The following is a 26,033-nucleotide window of genomic DNA, read 5'->3' as shown; positions in this document are numbered from 1 at the left end:
AATATTTATAAAAAGATATCTCGGGTAATTTCCATGGAGAGGCTAATGATATCCTACATGGGAGCACTTTATTTATACCCATATCTAGACTATCTACTAATGTTTTTACCTAGAAACCATAAGGTTGAGGAGATTTTTGGGGCAACCCAAAATATCTAGGATGCCTTACAAGGTTTGCAGTCTGACAGGCTAAATAATTAAGGAGTCTTTGCAACATAAACCAATACCGAACAAAAAAAGACTTTCGGTAAAGGTCTAAAGCTAATTCTCCAGCGTCAAAAAGGAGGCTTGGGATAGGCGAAATTCTACAGGTTCCTGTGGACAATCTGATACCAGCATGGTGAATAGAATCTAAAATCTTTAGTTGACTTGGGGGGGGGGGGGGGGGGGGGCTGAGGAGTATAATTAACCTCCTCAACTAATTTTTATAAAAATGAAGGACTTGTATGACTTTAAAAGATTTATGCGGTCGAGCCCTTATGATGTATGGGACAAAACTTTAAAAGTTTCAGAGCCTCAGGATATTTTACTTTTAATAATTTCAAGTGTGGAACCCATGTAAGTCTATAATCATATATCAACCCTAGAAATCTAGCTTAACTCAAACGAGATCCGTTGACCTTTGATGTATATATCCGGGTCTGGATGTAATCCTCGAACATGACAAAAATGAACAACAGTAGTCTTGCTTGTCGAAAACTTAAACCCAGTCATATAAACCCACTAAATAATTTTATCAATTGTGATTTGAATTTTTCTCTCAACCATTGTCATTCTAGCTCCAGCAAATGATATGAAGAGATCATCTGCAAATAGTGTTGATTGACTGATTGATTTAAAGTTTTCAGGCATCCTGACATCTAAGGTCATTGACGCCGATATCATTTAGTTAAAAAAAAAAAAAAAAAAAAAAAAAAAAATATTGTTGAGAGAATATCTTGAGGAATGACAGAGGATATCCAATTAATTGTTAGTGCAAATAGGGTAACACTTAGCACACTACCCTGGGGAACTTCTTCCTGCCATTTTCTCACCAATCGACTTTCTCCCACTCTCACTTGAAAAAATCTCTGAAATAAATGATTGGATGAACAATGGTTGCTCTCATAATCGCAAATTATCAATGCTTTTAAGGATACCATATCTCCATGCAGTATCATATGCCTTTTCAAGATCAAGAAGGCTGTTATATGGTGCTGTTTTGAAGCATAGGCTTCAGAAATAGAAGCCTGAAGTTGTTGATAACACACCAGTCGTTGAGTGCATTTTTCCTAAATCAACACTGGTTAGGTAATAAAATACCCTTCTTTTCCACGTACCACATAAGTCTTGCATTGACCATCTTCTCCATGATCTTATATAAACAAGATGTCAATGCAATTGGTTGATAGTTTGCAACTAAAAACTTATCCTTACAGGGTTTTAAAAATGCTAAAATATTGGCTAGTTCCCAAACACTTAGTTAACTATGATCATGCTATATTCTGTTAATAATGCTTAAAATAAATGACTTTGTATTAACAGGTACAAGTTTAATCATTGCATATGGAATTCAATCAGGTCCAGGGACTGTATCATTACGTGTAGCAAGTGCGGAATCAAATTCTCTGGCAGAAAAAGGAGAATTGTATGAATCTTCACTTCTTGTTGCAAAATTCAAAATTTTCGTTTCTTCAATGCTCCTATACTGGTGGCCAGGGATTGCTTCACAGTTGCATGATATATTTGAGAAATGATCAGACAGGGCATTGCTAACCTCAGTTTATTCAGTCACATACTGATCAATCACCTTTAACACTGGTGGTGGGTTTGGGGTGAATTTGCCTGCTATCCTTTTTACTTTCTTCCACACAGATGATTGTGGTGTTCTACTCTTAATGGAGGAAACAAAAGATACTCAAGACTGACCACCTAGCTTCTTTCATGGCACGACAGAACTGTGCTCTACATTTCTTGTATATAATCAAATTTTCCTCATTACGGCGTCTGCGCAGTCGAGTTAAAGCCTTTTATGTGGCTCTGTGCAGGGCAGTTAGTTCTGAAGACCACCAGGAGACTGATCGTCATTTGAATAACCTTGTTGTTTTGGGAATTAAATTAACTCCTGCTGTATGAAGGGTTCCATTCAGTATGTCTAAGGCATCATCAATATTTTCAAACTGTTCTGCATTCCCTTCAATTTTGCTTAGCGCACGAAATCTATCCCAGTTCGCCTTGTTGAGATTCCATCGTGGCGATCTCTGTAAAGGTGGACCATTATTGGTGTTTATAATAATTGGTGCATGATCACTAGTATGCCAATCATGTAATGTCCTCCAATTGAAATTGAGAAGGGCATTAAAGCTTGCGATGAATAGGGTAATGCACGACAAGGTACCTATCTGGATATAAAAGTGTGTGGGCTCTCCTGTATTAAAACCCGACATCCTCATTTTCCAAAATTGATGATATAATATTCCCCTTTCTGTTTGCTCAGACATCACCCCATAAAGAATGTCTACCATTCACATCTCCAAGTAAGAGAAAAGGTAGAGGGAGTTGTTGAATCACCTCTACTAAATTATCATAGGAAATGTTATCATTTCGAGGTAAGTACAAGGAGCATAATGTATATTTTCTACCTATATCAATCTGTACAACCACTGCCTGCGGGGGTGTACGAATAGACAAAGGTTTTTGGGGAACATCTCAACGAAAGTATTTGAGACTTCCGTCATGGCTCCCTGCTTGTTGATTATATGGTGTTATATAGCTAACATACTCTCGAGGACATGAATTAGGAGCTTAATTTCTTCATATTTGGCCCTTAAACCCTGACAATTCCATTGCAAAATGGAGGAGAAAACTATGGATTATTTCTAGAAGACATCTTGGATGAGGTCTTCCCATTAGCAGTTTTAGGCTAATATTATTTCCTGTAGGTTTTTTTAGAGAAGGTCTTGATATGTTGGGTTTTATGTTTGTCTTTTTCTGTCCTTTTGATCTATTTGTTGAGGAGTATGATGGACCTCAACTTGAATTTCTGATTTATTGTTATCTTCCAGTTCATTAGAAACATCAAATTTATTTGATATCATAACTTTATTGTTTCTAATAAAAGGGGGTGAGAGAGATGGAAGTATCTTTCTTTTATGATTAATAGATGGTGAGGTTCTAGGTTTTTGCACCTTTTTCGCTACAGGTGTATCAGATAAATTGGTTTTAGGTGGAACCTCCATCAAATCAGACAAGGACATGGCCTGAGAGAGGTTTGTACTATTTTTTGTAATGGGGGACGAAGGCTTTACAGAGATGGGCAATACCCTAGTGTTAACACACCATGGTAAAGCCTTGTCATTCAGCATTTTATCAAATGGTATAATGTATTTCTTTTTCTAGAAATATTGACAGTACTAGGTGGGTTTGATTTTAATGCCTTAGCATAGCTATTTCATTTATTCAAAAGACTTTTGGCAAGTCCCACTCTTATATGTTCTAAATTAGATTTGTTGAGGGCAGCTTCTTCTAACTTACAAAGCTTGCAGCTATTATCTGTGGATTTATGATTCGAGTTGCAATTTAAACACCTGGCACCAAGTGCACATTCTCCATGGTAAGATTTGGAGCAAATACCATAAATTTTTTCATTTTCGAAAACTTTAGACAGGTGTCCAAATTTAAAACAATTAAAACATTGCAGTGGCTTCTGCTTGAATGGTCGTACTTTAATCATTTCGTTTTCAATAATAATATGGAAAGGTACATCAGCATCCTGGAAAGTAAGGATAATCATCGATATACCTGGGACTTTGTATACTTACCATACATTATGTGGACACATGGCCAGTATCTTCTCCTCTGTAAATTCACACATCTGTTATAAACTACTCCCCTCCTGTAGCTAAAATCTAGTTGGGGTTTGACATCTAACTTAAATGTCCTCATTAGTTGTTTATGGTTTGGACAGTATTACAGATTGTGTGCTCGATTTGGTGTGGATAAGGTAATTTTTTTTTCCAAAACGAGATATATCTCTCAGTGCAATAGTTCATACTTTTGTTCTGAATTATTTTATATATTTTGAAACAATTCCGTGTAACCCCCCTTTGATTCAGCTACAAGCCACATTGGAGGTTTTGGCTTTCTTTGGAAGGCATAACTAAATCAGCGTCTTTTTCCAACCAATCGGCGGGCCTATATACATCTGAATCCTTTGGTACCTTATCACAGAGAGCAGCCATGACATTCAAGTAATTAATATTAATATTATTCATGTTACTTATTGCATTAAATGCTTCGTCATAACTACTTTTAGGGGACTGTCTGCTATGCCATGCATTTTTTTTCTAACTATTCAAAATACACAATTTCTATAAATGTTTTAGACATATATACCTTTATCATATGATAATTTCAAGTCATTTAATCTAAAAGTTTTTTATTTATTACGAAAAGATCATAATTAAAAAAAAAAAGATAAATTTTTCTCAAATAATATGACACTAATTGTATTGAAAATCATACCATCAAAACTTTATAAATCAAATAATTCTGTGCGACAGATTTTCAATTTTCCTTTTTCTATTTTTTCTAATGATTTTTTTTTTATTTTCTTCCTTTAGACATAAAATAATCATGAAAAAAGTAAAATAATCATGAAAAAAGAGAAAAAGAAGATAAAAAAATGTTACCCAAAAGTGAGCCATTTTTATTAATCTTTTCAATGATATCTTTCTTTCTAAGACTAAACAATAAAAAAGTGAGAAAATGTACCTAAGTATGAATAAGTACGTTTTTGAGTTATGAGCTTCCAAAGATTTACTATAAATTTTTGTTTTTTTCTCAAAACATCAAGATATCATTATAACCTTACTTTGTACTTTTATTGTTTATTTCTAAAGGAAGGCTCCCTAAACGAGGTATTTAAAACATAACTTTACTAATACACTTGGCATAAGGGTGTCATGAGTAGCCAACAGCCTCTCATTCATACCAAAGTTTTAGTTAGACTGTTCCAGCTTTGTACACTTTTTCATGTCCCCCCCCCCTCTCTTTGGTTCTTTTTGTTGCTTTCTTCTTACTTTTTGTTCTTTCTATGACCTTAAATAATATTGGCCTTGCTATAAAGTTCACGAGGACGTTGTAAAAGCACAATGTACATATGAGCTACAAGTAAAAAACAAGTGCATTATAACTTCTATATGTCTTTAGAAACTCTGGCTGTTCTTCTCGCAGATCATAGTTTAAGTTCGCCTACACTCTACCATTGCCTTCGATCTCTGACAGACGTACGAGATTTCGAAACATAAATGAAAAAAATCGCTATAGATATACTGTATGCAAAAATAAACACAAAGACGATTCTCTCAAACTAAGTCATGCAGACGATGCAGTAAGGATGACGTCATCATTTAAAGACTGCTTTATCTTCATTATTTTTAAAAATAATTGGGTGAAACTTCTGGAGGGCATGTATATGTTTCTGCATACATAGCAACAATAAAACGATTTTCGATTTTCTATACAGGTACAAACACCATACAAACAGTCCAATTAAGATATCCATGAATCCCATTTTTCATCTTCAAGTTTCATCCTTATTTAGGTTTTATATATACATAGCACTCAAATGCTTTATATAGATTTTTGTAGTTTGTCTCTATTGGAATTTGGGTAACATCTAGGATTCAGGTTACTCAATTTTGGAATATCAGTAGAATGGTGTTTTCCAAGTCTGAGGTCGTCAACAGAATTTTCCCAAATCCAATTAGTAAAGGTCGTCAACAATGCAGGGGGGGGGGGGGTTCAGCATATTCAGGGGATGGGGAGTCAGTGTTTGAATGGTCCATAGTTAAAGTTGGGATTTTCTTTTTGGTTCTTGTTGGTTTACCTACTTGAGAATTTTAAGAAAGTATCATACGTCGGAAAGGAAATTTGCATTCTCCACTATCATCACAGTAGAAGTATACGACCCAGATGGTCCACTCCATAACCTACTCAAAGGATAGTACCAAAACAGGTACAGAGGCACGGGTGTAAGCTAAACCCGCCTGTTAGGACTGAGACCAAGAAAGTATGGAATCATCCTCCCCGTATCCGTAATGATGGGCTTCCGGCCAGAAGCCAAGAGTCTCACCTAAAGGATTGGATCCCCCCGGATTCCGATGACCCATTCACTTAAGCAGGCAATAATAACAAATGTGGAAATATCCTCGCCATTTGAATACCAAATGAAATAAATAAATGAACAAATAAAATATGAATATATATATATATATACATATATATATATATATATATATATATATATATATATATATATATATATATATATATATATATATAGATAATAAATAATACTCATAGTTAGGACAGGACGACAAAAGAAAGTTGATAAAATCAGGAGAAGGTCGAAGTAATGTTGAGCAGAAGAAATAGATGAAAGGGAGAAAAATTTAGATTCGAACTTGGGGATATACTATGGGACTAACATGTTTATACACATTGTGTAAATGTGTATGTTTGTAGATTTTTGTGGGATGTTATGATCACTGAAGCATATGAATGAACAGTTATCAGAAGAAGAAGAAGAGAGAGAGAGAGAGAGAGAGAGAGAGAGAGAGAGAGAGAGAGAGAGAGAGAGAGACTTACCTGCCCAATAACACGAACTAGCAGCTCCAGCAATTGAAGCCATTTGTATTCATCAGAAGTTAAATCAGAATAAGCAGATTCGGAACAAATGCTGACACTTCTATTGAGCTGAACTTTGGGACTCTGTAACAAAATTTCATAAAATTAATCAACTAGTTAACAACAATCAAAATGGGAGTAAATCATAATTCTAATAAAACTACTATCTGGATAATTATCTCTTGGTTACATTGCTAATATCTCCAAAGTTTGAGGTTTTCTACACTTAAACCACCACCAAACTTTTTCTTTCTCTCCCCTACACCCTCTGGCAACGGTCTTCTCCCTTGGTAGGATATTTCACGGATGATTTAGACTAGGCTATATAGAGCCACCCTGTGTGGGAATGCTGTGCAACTTCTCAGGATATAAACTCTGTAGTTCAGAACCGCCCTTTACCCCATGAATTTAATGATACCTCATAGGAGTGAGCAATTAGACTCATTTCTTACACTATGCTGTTATATTTCTTTATAAGCATAATTAGAACACAGGGTTTGCACTTAATGATTATTTTGGTAATAGGATTGTTCAAGTATGTTTTGCATATTTCTTCGTATAGTGTGTTCTGCATCATCTTTAGCATAATATTGGAGTTTTAGCCTATGTCTGTTCTCTCTCCACGCTCACTACATATGAGTTTTGGCCTATGTCTGTCCTCTCTCCATGTTCACTGAATTGAAGTTTTGGCCTATGTCCGCCCACTCTCTCCGTTCACTGCACAGGAGTAACGGCTATGAGGTAGGCTATTAAAATAGGAATGTGGATGTAAGTGGTGAAATTACTGTTCATCTAAAAATTTGTTTTCTTTTTGGAGTAATTGTAAATATATTTTTACAAAAAATACATTCAAGCAAGTTGATATATAATTGTTGGAAATAGTAAATTACTATGTTTGGTATGCATCCATACATCAAGTATTTTGGAGTAATATTTACTTTCTATCTTTCTGATCTAATATGCTTACAATTTTCCTCTACTTATCTATATCTTCCACAGTTGGTCTCTAAAATGACTATTATTTCCACATTCTCCAATGTTCTCGTACATCTGACAACACAGATTACCAAACAATTCTTCTTCACTCAAGGGGTTAACTGCTTTCCTCTCAGTAAGGGTAGATAACACTCTTTGCCTATGGTAAGCAGCTCTTCTAGGTGGACACTCCAAAATCAAACCATTATTCTCTAGTCTTGGGTAGTGCCATAGCCTCTGTATTATGGTCTTCCACTGTCTTGGGCAGAATTATCTTGATTGAGTGTACACTTGGGCACACTATTCTAACTTATATCTCTTCTTGTTTCTTTTTTGACATTTTTATAGTTTATATATGAAATGTTTATTTTCATATTGTTACTGTTCTTAAAATAATCTAATTGATCATTACTTCTCTTGTATTTTATTTCCTTATTTTCTTTTCTCACTGGGCTATATTCCCTGTTGGAGCCCTTGAGCTTATAGCATCTTGCTTTTCTAATTAGGGTTGCAGCTTAGTAAGTAAGAAGATGAAGAAGAAGAAGAAGATGCTAGGGCTTAGTGGACATCAAAGGAGAACTACCACCAACCCATATTTAAACTAAGTAAGCTAATGAATACACTGAAATATCAATTGACATTAAGTACACTATAACTAAAATCTTCAGTTTCATGGAAGTATAAGTAGCTTTTCCAAAATAAATTTATTTTCCTACTACGAAGTCCATCATAAATATGTGTACTAATAAAAATTGACAATCATGTCCATATTAGTCCCATACTTCTCCAAAAAACATAAAGCAAATTTAAAGGGATTTTGACGTAGGAAAAATCTATTTTTGGGTGAGATAGCCATGTCATCCTGATGGAAGTTCCCTTCGACTGCTTCCTATTGTATAATATTTCTGCGAGTGATATTACAAGAGAGTTACCGTCAGGTATCACGGGGTTCCAACCCTGGAACAACTATCCGTAGATATCATGTATAATCAGGGACGTATCCTAAGATAACCATAGATATCTGCACCCCCAATAGACTTTACCCAGTCTAATCCAATAAGGGGAAGGATAAGTGGGGAGCCGTTATATATCCCATCACCTTTAGGTGCTCCCATATGTCTCTGGCGCTTCATTCCACATTGCAGCGGAACTACTGTGAAAAAGAAGCATCCTACGAGGAATTGGGGATGGACGCAGTAACAGGTGGGCCATCAGAACGACATGGCTATCTCACCCAAAAATAGATTTTTCCTACATCAAAATCCCTTTTTTGGGCTCGAGCCATGTCGTCCTGATGGAAGTGTACCACAGAATTACCTATTACTCAGTAGGAGGCCTCAAATAAAGGTCGCCATACCAAAATCCACTAACCGGATTACTCCATCAAAGCATAGGTATCAATCTCTGCCTTTATTCCTGAACCATAAGAAAGCTGTATTTGAAAAGTATGATGGCCTGTTAAGGAGATAGATCAGGTCCAGATCACCAACTTCCACCATGGGGAAGACATCCAATATCAATGGCGAGATGTCAAACATCTAAAACCGTAGTAAGCTCAGTGAGTAAAATGTATGGAACAATTACCCATCATGAATAAAATCTTAGCATGTTCAGGAAGGATAAAAAATAAATTGGTACAATAATTTTATTGCCACTAAAATGAAATCAGGGCTAGAAATGCATAAATTTACAGTCTTTTATTTACAAAATTTAGAGCAAAGAATTATTACAATTAACATAATTAGCATGAAGATCATATTTTCGTACCCCGCAATTCATCCCCAATATATTTGTACACAAGGTGTCATGAGGGAAAAATTTCAAAATCTGTCATAAAACACTGGAAGGAGCTTATGGCAAAATACAACGAAATAAGACAAATGATAAATATACAGTTTTATAAATAAACACAAAATTTGAACTATAGTCTAACTGATACTAAAGTAGGTATACTATAATTAAACAGGTACATATAGCATTCAGAGATACAATAATTAATCCTGATAATAAAAAACTTGTTAATGATCCTGAAACAAAAACCCACAGTTTACTCATTAAAAGAAATAAACTGGAAGAATGCCCAGGGACGCACTTGAGGGCTACGTCGATGCGGTGGGTTTGATAACACTACCCGAGATCACCACAAAATGACGTATTTCTTCCTTATTATTTCAGATAATGCTTGAAGAATACCCTGGTGGACTTCCAACCAGTATATGCATGTAGTCCCTCAAAGGACATACAGTATACTGAAAAAAGTTCAATGAAGCCACTTTAATAGGGTCATGACCCAATGGCATACTAGCCGGGTCAGCTCTTCTTATGAAATATGCCATCTTCGCTCTCACTTGTTTCAGAGACAAATCTGATCCAACTGTTTCACCTTTAAATAACTGACCACCTTTAAAATGCTCTGATCTTAAAAGATAAGCTTTTAAACACTGCACTGGACACGGTAAGATCACTTACGATGAGAACTATTTTCCACGGTCCCCATCGTTTAGAGGGAAGCTCATTCTTAGCCAGAAAAGTAGGATCAGGATATAAATCAACTTCACCGTTATCTGCAAATTCAATGTGACCCTCGTCTCTAGAGAGAGCCACAATCTCACTAACATGAGCACCAGATGCCATTGCAATTAGAAAAATCACTTCCCATAAACGCAGTTTGATTGTCAATTACTGAAGCAAATTGTAACACTTTATCCAAAGACCAGGAGATAGGTTTCGGCGGAGCCGATGGTCTTAACCTTGCACAAGCTTTCGGAATCTTATTGAAGAGGTCCGAGTTGAAATCAATATCAAAAGCATATAGAATGGTTCTTGCAAGGGATGGCTTGTACGACAAAATCGTGGAGGAAGCTAGACCTTGCGCGTGTAAGTCAATCAAAAACCCAAAACAAAAATCCATGGCAATAGAATCTGAATTCTTGTCCTTAACGTACTCAACTCATTTCTTCCACGACGTTTCATACTGAGTCAAAGTTGTGGAAGTTTTATAATTTTCTGCAAACGCTAACTCATCACGTTGAATTTTGAACCTCTTTTCCAGAGCTAATGCGAAAAAATCATGAGATGAAGGATGTTCGTTTTCCATGATGAAGCATAGACAATCTTCCTCTGTACTTCTTGGGACAGACTCGGGTTGGGTAACGGCACCAACTTGGGGCTCATTTCTGTCACCATGGGGTACCAGTTGCTCTTCGGCCAAAGAGGAGCAACCAGGGCTGCTGTCCCGTTGAACGATCGAAGCTTGTCCAGAACCTTCATGAGAAAATTGAAGGGTGGAAACAGGTAGATCCTCTCCCACTGATTCCAATCCAGGGTCATTGCATCCATGCTCACTGCTGCTAGATCCATATTTGGTGCTACATATGTGTCTGAGATACGGAGTCCGCCATCACATTCCGTACTCCGTGAAGGTGGGATGCTGACAGATGCCCCCATTTCCTCTGAGCCAACGTAAAGATGGCTAACATTACATGATTTATTTGGGGAGACCTTGACCGTTACCTGTTGATGCAATGGACTATTACTTTGCTGTCGAGGACTTAACGAATGTGAATATTCTTCAAGTGAAACTTTTTGAGGGACCAGAAGACTGCCATGGCCTCCTGAATATTTACGTGGAATTGTTGAAATTTCTGAGACCAACCGCCTTGCACTTTCTTGAGTGGGGTATGAACCCCCAACCGTCCAATGAGGCGTTCATATGAAGAATCACTACCGGAGGAGGAAAGCGCAACGGTATTGTCTGTGAAAGTCTTTTGGCAGTAGACTACGGTCGAAATTGCCTTTTGAGTAACACCAGAGTCATCTGATGGTCGAGGAGAGCTTTGGAGGCTCTCCATTTCCAAACTCTGCTTGCATCCTTGATGCCGTACTTTGAGGACAGGGTTCGTTACTGAGGTGTATTGCATTGAGCCTAGAACCCTTTCCTGGCGTCGCCTGGTTGTCATTCCCGACTTGATCAGAGACCGGACTGACTTCGCTATTTCTTTCCTCTTGGAAGGAGGTATGGATAGGGAATGAGACTGTAGGTTCCAATGAATCCCCAACCACTGGAAAACCTATGTTTGGGATTCTTAGGATATTAGTGCAGTGAAAACTTTAGTGAAAAAAAAACCCTATGGTTGTGTATCCTTTATCAGTAGGTAGTCGGGGATTTATGTCCAGACTCTATTGACTCCCTCTGTAGATCGTGAACCGCAATGTGGTGAGGTTCTCCTTCAAGCTGTAAATTTTCTCATGGCTTGGAACTTTGTCTTCACTATGTTGACTTTGACTGAAAAGGCTTTGTCTTGATCCTAACTGCCAAGGTTGGCTGCTGTTAACTTTTGTGTCTGGATATCTAATGTAGAGGTGGTGTTACTTGGTGAGATCATCGGACCACCCAGGCAACAGCAACGTACACACTATTGCATTCATTAAGATACTATAATATGTAGACTTCTGTAGCATGGCTTTTGGGAAGTTAAATGGAGTACTGTACTGTATTTGATATTTTACTGTCCCTTTTTGATAATAGCACTGAGGAAGCCTCTGAAGCAGTTGTGATGAAATATCACTTAAAAAATGATGGTTCAGAAGAAAAATTTAAGTAACTAAGTTACCAGTCAAATTACCTTTGAATTCAGCCCAAATATATACAATTATGTTGGCCTTTATTTACAGTATACTTATATACGTAGATTAGATATTTAGAGGATTGATTCCTAAGAGACTCTGCATGGAGATATCTATGTCTCTTCTTTCAGTTTTGAAGATCTGTATTTTCTCAACCATTGTATTTATTTTTTTTTCCAAATAAAACTTTTTTTTTATTTTTGTAAACAGTAAGCGTTTCTTTCCCCGCATAATCTGTCCCATTCTCAGCCACCCCTTTAGAGATTGTTTAATATGCTTTTCAAGTCATTTTTTTCTCCTAGTGTTCTTAAAGTTTACTTAAGCTTAAAGAGATCCTACCTAAAGAAGATACAGCTATTTATTATAGATTGCTGATTTTCCCCAGAATTAAATCAACGGTCATGCTACCTGTTTAGGCTATTCAGCAAGCTCAAGACAATAGGGAAATTTGAGGTTCTAGCTGGGACCCCTTGCCTAGTAAAAATAAATATAGTGGTGGTGTCCAGTGCCCAGTTTTCTTGACTGTTTACCTTTTGCCCAGATTTCTGGGCATTCCACTGTTTTATCTTTTTATATAGTCAATGATGGAGTGTGGTCTTCATTCGGACACTGGGCAGTCTGCGTGCTACATCTGGCCACAGTCCGCAAACCACTATAGGGTTACATCAAACCTAAGTGTGGGTTTCAGAGACAGTGGGAAGATATAGTCGATGCCGCATCATTTATTAGCAGTCTGTGCTAAAGGAGGCTCATCTAAACCTCTTATATGGCAGATTAGGCTCATGATCTTAATAAAATGAGAGGGCTTCCAAACTCAATACTGGGGCCTCCAGTTACATCAGCAGAGCTTGTACTCGCACTTGCCAAATTATTCTCGGAAATCACCAATTGTGATAATGCCTTGTTAATGATTTTCCAATTTAATAGAGCTCTTTATCCTTCTTTCAATGTCCTTCTTTCCCTTGAGTGATAACAGGAAGAGGAGGCGGAGAAGGAGTTAGTGGAGTCTAAATCCCTCCCATTGTTATAAGAGAGGTCATTTCTTTGTCTAAATCGAAAGACAGAGGATTTAAAGTCTCTCGGATCTCGTTCTACAGGGAGAGAGAGTTCTCAGTATTGCACTCTGTCCTTCTGAATATCTACAGCGAGGATCACATCTACGTCGAGGACCACATCTATGTCGTCTGCCAAATCATTCTTCTACATCTCATGTATAGGTGATTCTGGGAAAGGGGGGAATTTTCCTCCATCCAAATCCACTTCCTGTACCTGTAAAGAATTTCCCGTAAAAGAATAGCATTCCAAAGAATGTATACCATGGTAGTCATGATCATCAGACCAAGTGTAAGAATGGGGTCTATCCAGACGATTAAAGGTTTAGTCTCTAGCATAAGACACAAAGTTCTTATATCCATAGGGAGAGGTTCTATCTCTTTAGTTCCTGACCATTTATAAAACTCCGGTGGAACTCTGTACGGATTATTACATCCTCTATTATGTGATGGACAAATAGCCATCTTCTTGGCATCATTATAATGCAGAGGAATATGCTCACACATCAAGATGGCAGTACAGTGGAACCTCTACATACGATTGTCCCAACATACGAATTTTCCAACATACGAAGTAAAATTCGACCCAATTTCTGTCTCAACATACGAAGTGTTGCTCCAACATACGACGTAAACAATACGCTTACCCGTGGAATTTTCTCGAAAGCGTGCAGCGTAGTTTGTTGTTGACGCCGCTAGACGGCAGCACATCGGAGGGACGCCAATTGAGCGTCACCTTGATCAGTCCTCTCATCGCGTGCGCATCGTGTGGTAGTCCTCTATTTGCTCAGTTTTAACAGTTTTTTTATCTTGCCTTTTCACGTGTTGCTTTCTGTGTTCCGTAATCATGGGTCCTAAAAAGCTTAGTTTCAGTTCAGGAAGTAGTAGCAGTGGTAAGAAAGAGAGGAAGTCTATGCTTTCATTAGAATTAAAGCAGGAAATCATAGAAAAGCATGAGCGAGGTGTATGTGTTAGCGATCTGGCTAAACGATATGGCCGGAATATGTCTACGATCTCGACGATCATAAAACAGAAGTCAGCCATTAAATCAGTGAAACCTTCGAAGGGGATCACGATTATTTCTAAACATCGTAGCCCTACCCTTGAAGGGATGGAACGACTTTTGTTAATATGGATAAAAAACAAGGAGATTGTTGGCGATACGATCACGGAAACGATCATTTGTGAGAAGGCCAGCGCTATCTACAGTGACTTGAAGGCGGCGCGCTCTCGGGATGACGCGGGGGAGAGTTCAGCCGATCCTACGACGGAGAAATTCAAGGCGTCTCAGGGTTGGTTCGAGAAATTTAGGAAACGGACCGGGATTCATTCAGTTGTTCGTCATGGAGAAGCTTCGAGTTCGGACACTAAGGCTGCTAAAGACTTTGTTAAAAAGTTCGAAAGCATCGTGGCGGAGGAAGGTTACGTAGAGCAGCAGGTGTTCAACTGTGATGAAACCGGTCTGTTTTGGAAAAAGATGCCTAGTCGAACGTACATTACCACTGAAGAGAAGAAAATGCCTGAACATAAGCCAATGAAGGATCAGTTGACTCTTGCGCTTTGTGCCAACACCAGCGGGGACTGCAAAATTAAGCCTTTGTTAGTTTACCATTCCGAAAACTCTAGGGCATTTAAAGCACATAGAATTAATAAAGACTTGCTACATGTTCTATGGAGTTCTAATTCTAAGGCTTGGGTTACTAGGCATATCTTTGTGGAATGGGTAAACGTAGTTTTCGGCCCTGCTGTCAAGAAGTATCTTCAGGAGAGGAATTTGCCTTTGAAGTGCTTGCTTTGTTTGGACAATGCACCCGCTCACCCTCCCGGACTCAAAGATGATATCATCGACGAATACAAATTCATCAAGGTGTTGTATCTTCCACTGAATACCACCCCTATCCTCTAGCCCATGGACCAGCAAGTTATCTCTAATTTTAAGAAGCTGTACACCAAGCACTTATTTAAGCAGTGCTTTAATGTCACGCAAAGCACCAACTTAACTTTGCGTGAATTTTGGAGGAGCCACTTTAATATCGTGCACTGCTTAAAGATCATAGATCAGGCTTGGGAGGGAGTAACTCGTTGGACCCTGAATTCCGCTTGGAAGAAGCTTTGGCCTGATGCTGTTGCTCCCAGAGATTTCGAAGGTTTTGACCCCGAGAATGAACCTGTGCTTGCCGCCGAGGAAGACGTCGAAGAGCTTGTATCCCTTGGCAAGTCCATGGGTCTGGAGGTGGATGAAGATGACATCACCGAACTCGTCGATGAGCATCACGAAGAGCTCACCACCGAGGAACTCAAGGAGCTGCAAACCATGCAGCATGATGAGTTCCAAGCGCAGTTGAGTGAGTCGGAGGAGATCGAGGAGGTAGGCGAAATCTTAGGTATGGCGGAAATAAAACAGATGTCGGCATATCATCAACACGTTGTTGATTTCATCGAAAAGCATCACACGCAGAAACTTCACGTTTGCCGTATTGTTGCGCAGTTCGATGATGTTTGCTTAACGCATTTTAGAAAAATCCTCAAAAGCCGTACAAAGCAACTTTCACTCGATAATTTCTTTAAAAAATCTTTAAAACGGTCTAGTGATCATGATGAAAAGAAAGAAAGTGAAGCAAAGAAAAGGAAGACCGAATCGAGTGAAAGTGATGAAAATCAAAAATAAGAAAAGAAAAAATGTAAAAAAATAATATAAAATTATAAAGATGAAAAAAAAAATAAGCTAAGTTAAAGTTCACGTAGTAGTGTAAGTTATCGTACACGTTATCGTACAAAGTCGCCGTCCCTACCTCCTCGCTGATCTTCCGTCTCCTCCTGCGTAGAAGTCCCTACACCTGCGCTGGCCTGTCGCTAAGGTAAAGTGTTACATTAAAACCCGTTTTTTATTTATTATTTCATTATTATTATTCTTTTTTTTGGTTTGTAATATGTATTTATTATACAGTTATTGTATTAATGTCACGTGTAATTATGTGTAGCCATTTATTAAGGATTTATTATGGGTTTTTAGGCTGAGGAACAAATTAAATCAATTACTATGTATTCTTATCGGAATATTTGCTCCAACATACGATCGTTTTAACATACGAAGTAGTTTCTGGAACGAATTAAGATCGTATGTAGAGGTATCACTGTATGTTCAATGGCGTCACGACGCTTGGGAGTGACATCTTGCTTGGACCTGTTGGCCTCCCTAGGCTTCGGGGGAGGGGGGGAACCTAACGCACAGCGAAGGCAGTGCGTACAATGCGGTCATCCTCTTTGGATCCGTCAGCACGTTCAGACTTAAGAATCTGAAAGTTTGGCCGGAAGGCCTTCTTGAACAAAATTCTAGGTATGGCAGGAATAGTTACACTTGACTTCCCAGCTTTAGGAAGATTAGGAGAGGCCTACTTGGAGCATGAAGGTACTGTATTGCCAAATCTGGAAGGGGCACACAATCAAAGCAGTCCGATCACCCTCATAGTAGAGATATGACAAATCTCTCGACTCATCCCTGAGTTCTTTAGAGGAGTTTTCTGTTGAGGATCCCTAGGTATACAAGGCAAGCCTTTGTCGTTAGAACAAATTGGAGACTGATAATCTGGATCTTCCAATAAAGTCACCTCGGTACAGGGGGAAATGACAAGATCAACTCTAAGGTCCATACGGGAATAAGATGCTTCTACGGTTCTGATAGGACATGCTTCTAATTGGAACAAATCTCCATTCAGTGCACTTATGGGGGTGTGAGGGCGATCTAGAAAAGACAACATAGTCTGGAATAGAAGCATCTAGCAGATCTGACTCAGGGAGTGTAGCTGCTGTAGCCAGGGGATTCGCGATAAGAACGGGTTAAATTACATAATGCACATTATTGACACTGGGAGATATGTTCATGAAATTAAGGCCATCATGCTCTGTGACAGAAATCTCAGAGGGATCCTGGCACGTAGAACTTGGATGAGGGATAATGGTCAACGCTAAACTTACCTTACATGTCTTCTCACCAATTACTAAGGGAGGAGGAGAATGATCTCTCTTGGCTCATTTTCTCTGACGAGAACAATATCTATTCCATTGGGAGGATGACCACTCCCTACTATACCTGTACTCATACCAAACATATCTTTCCTCTCCACACCGGACATACCAAGTGAGGATTGGTCGATTTAAAATTCTCTGGCATCCTGACATTGAAGGTTATTGACGCCCATATTGTTTGTTAACAAGAATAAAAGAGTATTCAATTAATAAACCATAAAAGCCAAGATGTCCTTATAAAATCTAAATAGCTTTTAGAAGAACTGCTTCAGAAAAAATCTAATCTGCCATCCTTACCTCGAGCCTCAAACAGATAGCTATTTTTTTCAGTACTGTAAGTGGGGCATGTTGGTTTCCTTTAGTAAAAATATAAAACTCCAGACACAATGTGCTGTGCTTTATTCCTATTATTCTAAGATCTCTATACTGTATACTCTAACTTATTTACAGTTTATAGTTATAGCAAATAATATATACATATCATATGAGTAACATTACAATAGATTGGTTATTTACAGTAGAGTAGTTAGGTTGTTTTCAGATAACAGGATTTACACAAACAACTAAACAAGTAGTTACCATAAACATCCCCTTTTCTTTGGGTTCTGATAAATATAAGAAAATTATACAAAATGATACAACATAAAATAAGGAACAAGATACATCGTCTACAATAAAATGTAAAACCAATAGATTATTCGCCTTTCTTCTTTTCTTTGAAGACAAGCTGATCTTCTTGGCAGTTTAGGCATGTCGCAAATAGAAAAACTTGTTTGTTCGCCATTAACGTCGGTTTCCTTGATTTTCTAGTTTCTTCAATTTCTGGTATTGCCAACAAATGCTCTATAGATGGATGAATATGAATTCTATTTCTTCTATACATTCCTCCTTCCTTTCCTTTAATTTTATAGGATCGGTTTCCTTGTACATGGCTAATGATCCATTTTTCTTAACCTTTCTTGTCTGGATTTTGATAATATACAGGTTGCCCCTTACCTAACAGAGTCATGTCTCTCAGTTTTATCACAATATTTCTTTATAGATTCCCTCTGGGTTTCCCTCTTTGGAGAAACTGTACAATCACTGTTCATGATTTCAGGGATTATTGAACATAATTTATGCCCGAACATCATCTGAGCTGGACTGAGGTTTGAGTCTTGACGTGGTGTATCTCTCAAGTATAGTAATGCCAAATACCGATCTTATCCATCAGCATGTGTCTTTTTCATCACATTTTTCTACTATTTTAACTGCCACTTCAGCTTTCCCATTTCCTTGAAGAAGTCCCAGGGACATCCTATGTTCTATACCCAACTCTTTAAAAAAAATTTAAACTGAAAGGAGGTGAATTGTGGTCCTCCATCGGAAACCAATTGAGCAGGAATACCGTATCTAGCACACATCTTCTTGAGTATCGCTATCGCATGGTTTGACGTTAGAAACTTCTTCAGTGAATGCGGAATGATAATTAATGATGACTAAATAATTTCTTCAAGCAATCTCAAACAAATCTAGTTCAATTTTATTTGTGTCTGCCTCCATCATTAGCATACATCAACAATTCCTTTAGGTTTTGAGGTTTTTACTGCAGGCAAATGTCACATGAATTGACCCTTTGTTTTATTTCTTTTGACACCCCATGCCAGAATATTGCATCTCTTGCTCATCGTATCATGCTGTCATAACCAAGATAAGCTGCACGAAATTTCGTTTTGATTGAATTCCGCAGTTTACCAGGAATTGGTATACAGTACGGTACAAGTTCCCTTTAGAATGATGCCGTCTTGGTAATTCAAGGCGTCTCTTAAAATCGAAGTAAGGCTTTAATACTTCTGGAATTTTGTCTTTGCAATCAGGCAATCCTCTTTTGATTACAGACAATAATTCTTGCAGCTCTCCGTCATATGTGGTGGTGGTGTCTCTTACTTCCTCTAAAATTTAATCTTGCTAATTTTTTTTAGCAAATCTAACATCCTTACTAGTGTCTGTAATTTCCTCTTTGGGGCAGACCCTACTAAGGGTATCAGCCAACAATAAGCTTTTTTTTGGCTTTTGTACTGATATTCAACGCTGTACCGGTTCATATCACCCAAAAGTATACAGGTCACATCACTCTAATCCAAAAATCACAGCAAACTCTCCCTCTTCTATTTGAGCCTAGTTATGATCGTTTCTAGCCAGGGTTCTTGATGCGTATTCTATTGGATGCCCCTCCTGCAAAATGACTACACCAACACCATCTTTGCTGCTTTCTACCTGTAAAACAAGCTCCTTACTTTGATCAAAATAAGCAAGAACTGGTGTACAGGTGGTCTTACTTTGATCACTGAGAAAGCACGAGTGCACTCATCATTCCATTCAAACTTTATTTTCTTTCTTGATATTTCTCAGATAGGTTCTAAATTATCAGCCAAAGTGGGTAAAAACCTTGACAGATACTGCACCCTTCCACAAAGCCTCTGAATTCCTGATATATCCATAGGGGCAGGTATTTCTTTAATGGCCTTTACCTTATTCTCATCAACCATCACACCGGATGATGTTAAAGAATGCCCTATGAACACGATTTCCTTTTTCTATAAATAGATTTCCCTTCACTTAGTTTGACCCTCTTGACTTGTCAACACTTCTGTAATGACTGAAGATTTTGTTCGTGATCACGCATTGCGTCGTGTTCCTTACAATATCATCAGCCACACAGTATATACAACCCGAAGCCCCTCTAATGCCTCATTTAATTTTCACTGAAATATTTCATTGCTCACCTTCAGCCCGAGAGGTAGACGAGCCCATTAATATCTACCAAAGTGGGTAATCATTGTTGTTAACTTGCTGGATTCCTCATCTAATCTTAAATGCCAAAATGCCTCTTGAGCACCCAGTTTACTATATATCTTTGCATGTTTTAGACTTGACAGTATATCCTCCAGAATAGGTAATTTGTAATATTTTCTTTTAAGAGCTTTCTTGGGTGGCTGAGGATCAATACATATTCTTAATTTTCCATTTGTGTTTTCAATAACTGTCATTTGACTAACCCATTCAATTGGTTAAGTCTCCCGAATCAAAACTCCTCTTTTCCCACAAGTGTGTAACTCTATTTGAATTAATTTCAATGCAATGGGTAAAAGTTGGCATGGTAGTATTCTTCCTTGTAATGTAGAATCTATATTAAGTTAATCCTCTCCAAGGTCCCCAAGGTCAATGATCTCATGGTGTAAGTCAATTTTTGATGCAAAAGCCTTATCAATAACAAAACACAAATCCCATCTCTTGACATTTTTTGAGTCAAGTAAACACATTAGGTAATTTGAAACCACAATGAAGGTTACATTTCTAACTTAATTATTTTTGGGGTTTTTCACATTTAATGTCGTCTTGCCAATGGGTGGAAGCTTGGATTTATTCCCCATGGCAAGTTTCACAGACATTAGTCGCACTAGATACCTTTGACATATTGCATTCACGTTAGCACACGTGTCCAAATGAAACCTAACCTCAGTATCGTTTACAATTATTAATGCATTTAATCTACTTGAATTTTTCATTGCTATCGATGCCATCCACGTGTAATGACCACAGACTTCATCTGCCTCTTCGTTCTTCTCTTTAATAATTTCAACTGTTTTCTTACGCACAGTCTTGAAATGATTTCTTCCTTTACATGTTTTCACAGAATTTTCCCCATGCTGGGCATTTTGATTTTTCAAATTCATGCTTATACCCTCAAAATTGACACTTCAAAGCATACCTGCCATAACCCAGCAAAATCAAACTGTATTACCTCTCAGTCCAATAATAAAAAGCCAATCTAAAATCTTTAAAACCAAAGGGTTACTGGAATTAAAATCTTCAAAAGCTTGAAGGGCACTCCTTGCATCACTAAAAATGGTAAAATTACCCCACTCTTCCTCTTCCAACGCTATTTTCTCAATAACGGTTAGTATGTCATACAGTTCGGCAATAAATATAGAAGCTGTTGGAGGAAGTGCACCTATACAACTGAAACCATTACTATATACTCCAAATCCAATGCCAGCATCAGATTTCAAAACATCAGTACTGTATGTATAAAAGTCGATTCGCAATGTTCTGCAACATGTCCCATAAAAAGAGACCTGGCTTATAAGTCAGTCATATTCTTTTCAACACCAATAAAATATTTACAAAAAGATATCTCTGGTAATTTCCATGGAGGAGTTGATATCATCTTAAATGGAAACAGCTTACTTCTAGCTATATCAAGACTGTGTACCAATTGTTTTACCAATAAACCATAAGGTTAACAAGATTTTGGGTGAAACTCAAAAGTATGTTGAGTGTCTTGAAAGGTTTGCAATCAGATAGGCTAAAGAATTAGGAAGTCTTTACAACCTAAATCAATACCGAACAATAGAGGACTTTCAGTAAAGGCCTAAAGGTAACTCTCCAGCATCAACAAGGAGGCTTGGGATAGGTGAAGTTCTAAAGGCTCCTGTGGCCAGTCTGATACCAGCATGGTGTATAGAATCTACTATCTTTCACTGGCTTGGGGTGGCTGAGGACTATATTTCACACCCATAACTAATCTTTTAAAAATTAAGGACTTGTATAACTTCAAAACAGTGTTGCAGTCTGTCCCCATGATGTATGGGACAAAACTCTATAAAGACACTTTACTTTTAAAGCTGGGAACCCATACAAGCCTACAATCAAATATCAATCCTAAAATTCTACTTTCACTTACATATGGGATCCATTGGCCTTTGATGAACATATCCAGGTCTGAATGTACTCCAGGAATACGACAGAAATGGATAACAGTTTTGCCTATTGAAAACTTGAATCCATTCATAATAGCCAACTGAATTGTTTAGTCAATTGAAAGCTGTAATTTTCTCTCAATCATTGACATTTTAACTCCAGCAAATGATATGGAGCAATCATCTACAAACAGTGTTGAGAGAATATCTTGAGGAATCACAGAGGATATCCCATTAATGGCTAATGCAATTAGGGTTATATTCAGCACACTTCCCTGGGAAACTCACCTATTCCTGACATTTCTTCTCTGTAAAATAAATGCTTGAATAAAGAATGGTAGCACTCATCTAAATTGCAAATTATGAATGGATTTCAGTATAGCATATCTCCATGCAGTATCATATGCCTTTTCAAGACAAAAAAAAAAAAAGACTGTTACATGGTGCTGTTTTGAAGTAAAGGCTTCACAAATACAGGCCTCAAGTCATACCAAAACATCAGTCATTGAGTGCATTTTCCTAAATCCATACTGGATAGGTGACAAAATACCTTTCTTCTCCAGATATAGCCGGCATAAAAACTGATGTGAAAAATTTCAGTGGATTAAGTTCAAAATTCACTAACTGGCAACTACAACTTATATCTCAAAAACTTTGAAAGCGCCATCATAGAAAATAAAGCCAACATATGATGCACAAATATCAAAACTATGATATTTATAAGAATCATAAGAAAAAATTACAGTGATAGTAATTATTTCTAAATCTATACCCCTATCAATCCAATCTGCAGGTCTGTACACGTCTAGATCTTTTGGTACCCCATTACAGAGAGACCCCTTAATATTTAAATTATTAATTCTAATATTCATAACGTGACAACTTTCATAAATGATTCATCACTATTATTGAATGATATCCAAAAACCCCATTTTTCTTGTTGGAGTCTCCTAATTTCTTTAATTAACCCATAAAATTCAAATATTTTATGTAATATTTTAGGTAATACATCATGGTCAGTTTCTGAAGGGAATTAGGTAACATGCAGGATTTAAGTTTCCCACTGTTACCCAAATTACTTTACTTTTCCATATATACAAAGAATGGTCATTTTTAGTTCCTAAGTAGTCAACTGAATTTTCTTTTTATGAATTGCCAGTAGTCGTCAATAGTGCCAGGGGAGGGGCATTAATTTTTGAAGGGTCCATAGTCAAGGGTGGGATTTTTGTTGTTGTTTCTTTGTTTGGTTTACCTACTTGTGAATATAAAGAAAGTATCATACGTTGGAAAGGAAATCTGCATTCTCCATTGTCGGCAAAATGAGAGTATACTTCCCAGACGGTCCACTCCATCCATACCCTACCCGTGGGATAGCACCAAAACAGATATAGAGGCACAGGTGTAAGCTAAACCTGCCTGTTACAACTGAGACCAAGAAAATATGGAATCACACTCCCGATATCTTTAATGATGGGCTTCCGGCCAGATGCCGAGAGTCCTACCTCAAGGATTGGATCCCCCCTGGATTCTGATGACCCAACTCCTAAGAATAGTTCTGTTAAAAAAGGTCAAAACCATCTTTGGGATGGCTGAGATCATCCAATACTCTCACGGGCACCAGCCACCCATTGAGATACTACCGCTAGAGAGATATGGGGTCTTTTGACTGGCCAGACAGTACTACATTGGATCCTCCTCTCTGGTTACGGTTCATTTTCCCTTTGCCTACATACACACTGAATAGTCTGGCATATTCTTTACATATTCTCCTCTGTCCTCATACACCTGACAACATAGATTACCAAACAATTCATCATCACCCATGGGGTTACTGCACTGTAATTGTTCAGTGGCCACTTTCCTCTTGGTAAGGGTAGAAGAGACTCTTTAGCTATGGTAAGCAGCTCTTCTAGGAGAAGGACACTCCAAAATCAAACCACTGTTCTCTAGTCTTGGGTAGTGCCATAGCCTCTGTACCATGGCCTTCCACTGTCTTGGGTTAGAGTTCTCTTGCTTGAGGGTACACTCGAGCACACTCTCCTATCTTATTTCTCTCCCTCTTGTTTTGTTAAAGTTTTTATAGTTTATAAAGGAGATATTTATTGTTGTTACTCTTAAAATATTCTATTTTCCCTTTTTCCTTTCCTCACTGAGCTATTTTCCCTGTTGGAGCCCCTGGGCTTATAGCATCCTGCTTTTCACTCTTAAAATATTTTATTTTCCTTTTTTCCTTTCCTCACTGAGCTATTTTCCCTGTTGGAGCCCCTGGGCTTAAAGCATCCTGCTTTTCCAACTAGGGTTGTAGCTTAGTAAGTAATAATCATAATAATAATAATAAATGCAAACACCTCCCAACCATGATCCCTTCTCCCATTTATCTAAGCAGGCAGTATTAACGAATTTGGAAATATCCACGCCATTTTAAAAAATGAATAAAAAACAAAGAAAAAAAATATATATATGCACATATATACATATACATAATGATAAGGAAAATATTACTCATAGAGTTAGGACAGCAAGACAAAAGAAAATCTATAAAATTAGGAGGAGGTCAAAATAATATTGAGAAGAAATAGATGAGAGACAATTAAATTTGAACATGGGGAGCAATTACTCTGAGTTCAAGAGTCCTTCTGCCCATCACAATGCTTCGACATGGTTACGATATTCCCTGTTGAAGCACGATGAATTCATCAAGGCAATCTCTTGTTAAGAGGGTACTGGGTGAGGATCCACATCTATCCAAGTCATAAAGGTTCCACAATGGCGACCATTACGCCCCAGAGAGGACCGCATTGAGGTCGACATAGTCAAAAGGCACACACTCTAAATCACAAATAATTCACACACAAGTGACAATGTCCATGACACAAAGCCACAAGTACAAGCAAAAATATGGGTGATTAGCGGGCTATGTGATTGTTTGATCGTAAGAGTGATACCACATCCAGAAGTGTCGAGACAAACGTAACCCATCAGGCACACTGGCTGCCCAATAGCATAGCATGATGCAATCTACCAATTTTTTTTTGTCTGGGAGTATTGCAGTGATGCAGCCTCTTTCAGTCTACTAATACACCAAAATATTTGTAAATAAGGTAATAATCATAGAGCAATATGTAAAACAAAAGGTTTACAACTTCAAAGTTTTGTAAAGCATAATCATGTGTTCAGCTTTTCTTGTTTTTAAAGTGTCTGAATAACATTCCCATTTTTGCTTTACATTTAGCCAACAGTGTTGCTATTTGGTCATTGCATAACATATTCCCATTTAACATTACACCAAGGTCTTTAATTGCTTCCTTGTTTGTGATTGTCTCGTTATTAGTTCACTTGTATGCATATACCATTCCTTCTCTGTTTCCATAACTTATTGATTCAAATTTATCGGAGTTAAATACCATCCTATTTATCTCCGCCCATACATATATTTTGTTTAGATCTCTTTGTAGTGAGTTCCTATCTTCATCACAAGTAATTTCTCTACTTATTCTTGTGTCATCGGCGAAACTTCTCACTACAGAGTTTTCAACATCACAGTCTATGTCTGAGATCATAATAACAAACAGCAGTGCAGCTAATACCGTACCTTGTGGCACGCCAGATATTACCTGAGCTTCATCTGATTTCTTGTCATTTTCAACCACTATCTGTTTTCTGTTTTGCAGAAATTCTTTTACCCATTTTCCTATCTTTACCACAATATTATGCTTTCTCATTTTTTTCTCTAATATATTATGGTCTACCTTGTCAAAGACTTTTGCAAAATCTAGATAGATCACATCTGTGTTTTTCATTTATCATATTTTTGTATATGTTTTCATAGTGTGCTATCAGTTGGGTTTGTGTACTTTTTCAGGGCACAAAACCGTGTTGACCTATATTAAACAAATTATTTTTAACCAAATGGTCCATTATTTTCTTTTTTATTACCCTCTCA

At 37.6% G+C, this 26,033-nt stretch overlaps 1 protein-coding gene across 2 annotated transcripts in view; it reads right to left on the bottom strand.

Annotated features, from left to right (window-relative positions):
- The window catches only part of LOC137655757 (uncharacterized), a 488,837-nt gene that overhangs the window by 150,295 nt on the left and 312,509 nt on the right, over positions 1–26,033 (bottom strand). For both annotated transcript variants that reach the window (XM_068389839.1, XM_068389840.1), the window contains exon 9: positions 6,631–6,753. In XM_068389839.1, the coding sequence (XP_068245940.1) occupies positions 6,631–6,753 (123 nt within the window). The remainder of the gene's footprint in view (positions 1–6,630; positions 6,754–26,033) is intronic.

This window comes from Palaemon carinicauda, chromosome 16, assembly GCF_036898095.1.
Source record: "Palaemon carinicauda isolate YSFRI2023 chromosome 16, ASM3689809v2, whole genome shotgun sequence".
NCBI classification, from domain to species: domain Eukaryota; kingdom Metazoa; phylum Arthropoda; class Malacostraca; order Decapoda; family Palaemonidae; genus Palaemon; species Palaemon carinicauda.
The sequence above is the reverse complement of the archived record's forward strand: the minus strand, read 5'-3'. Positions and strand labels throughout refer to the sequence as shown.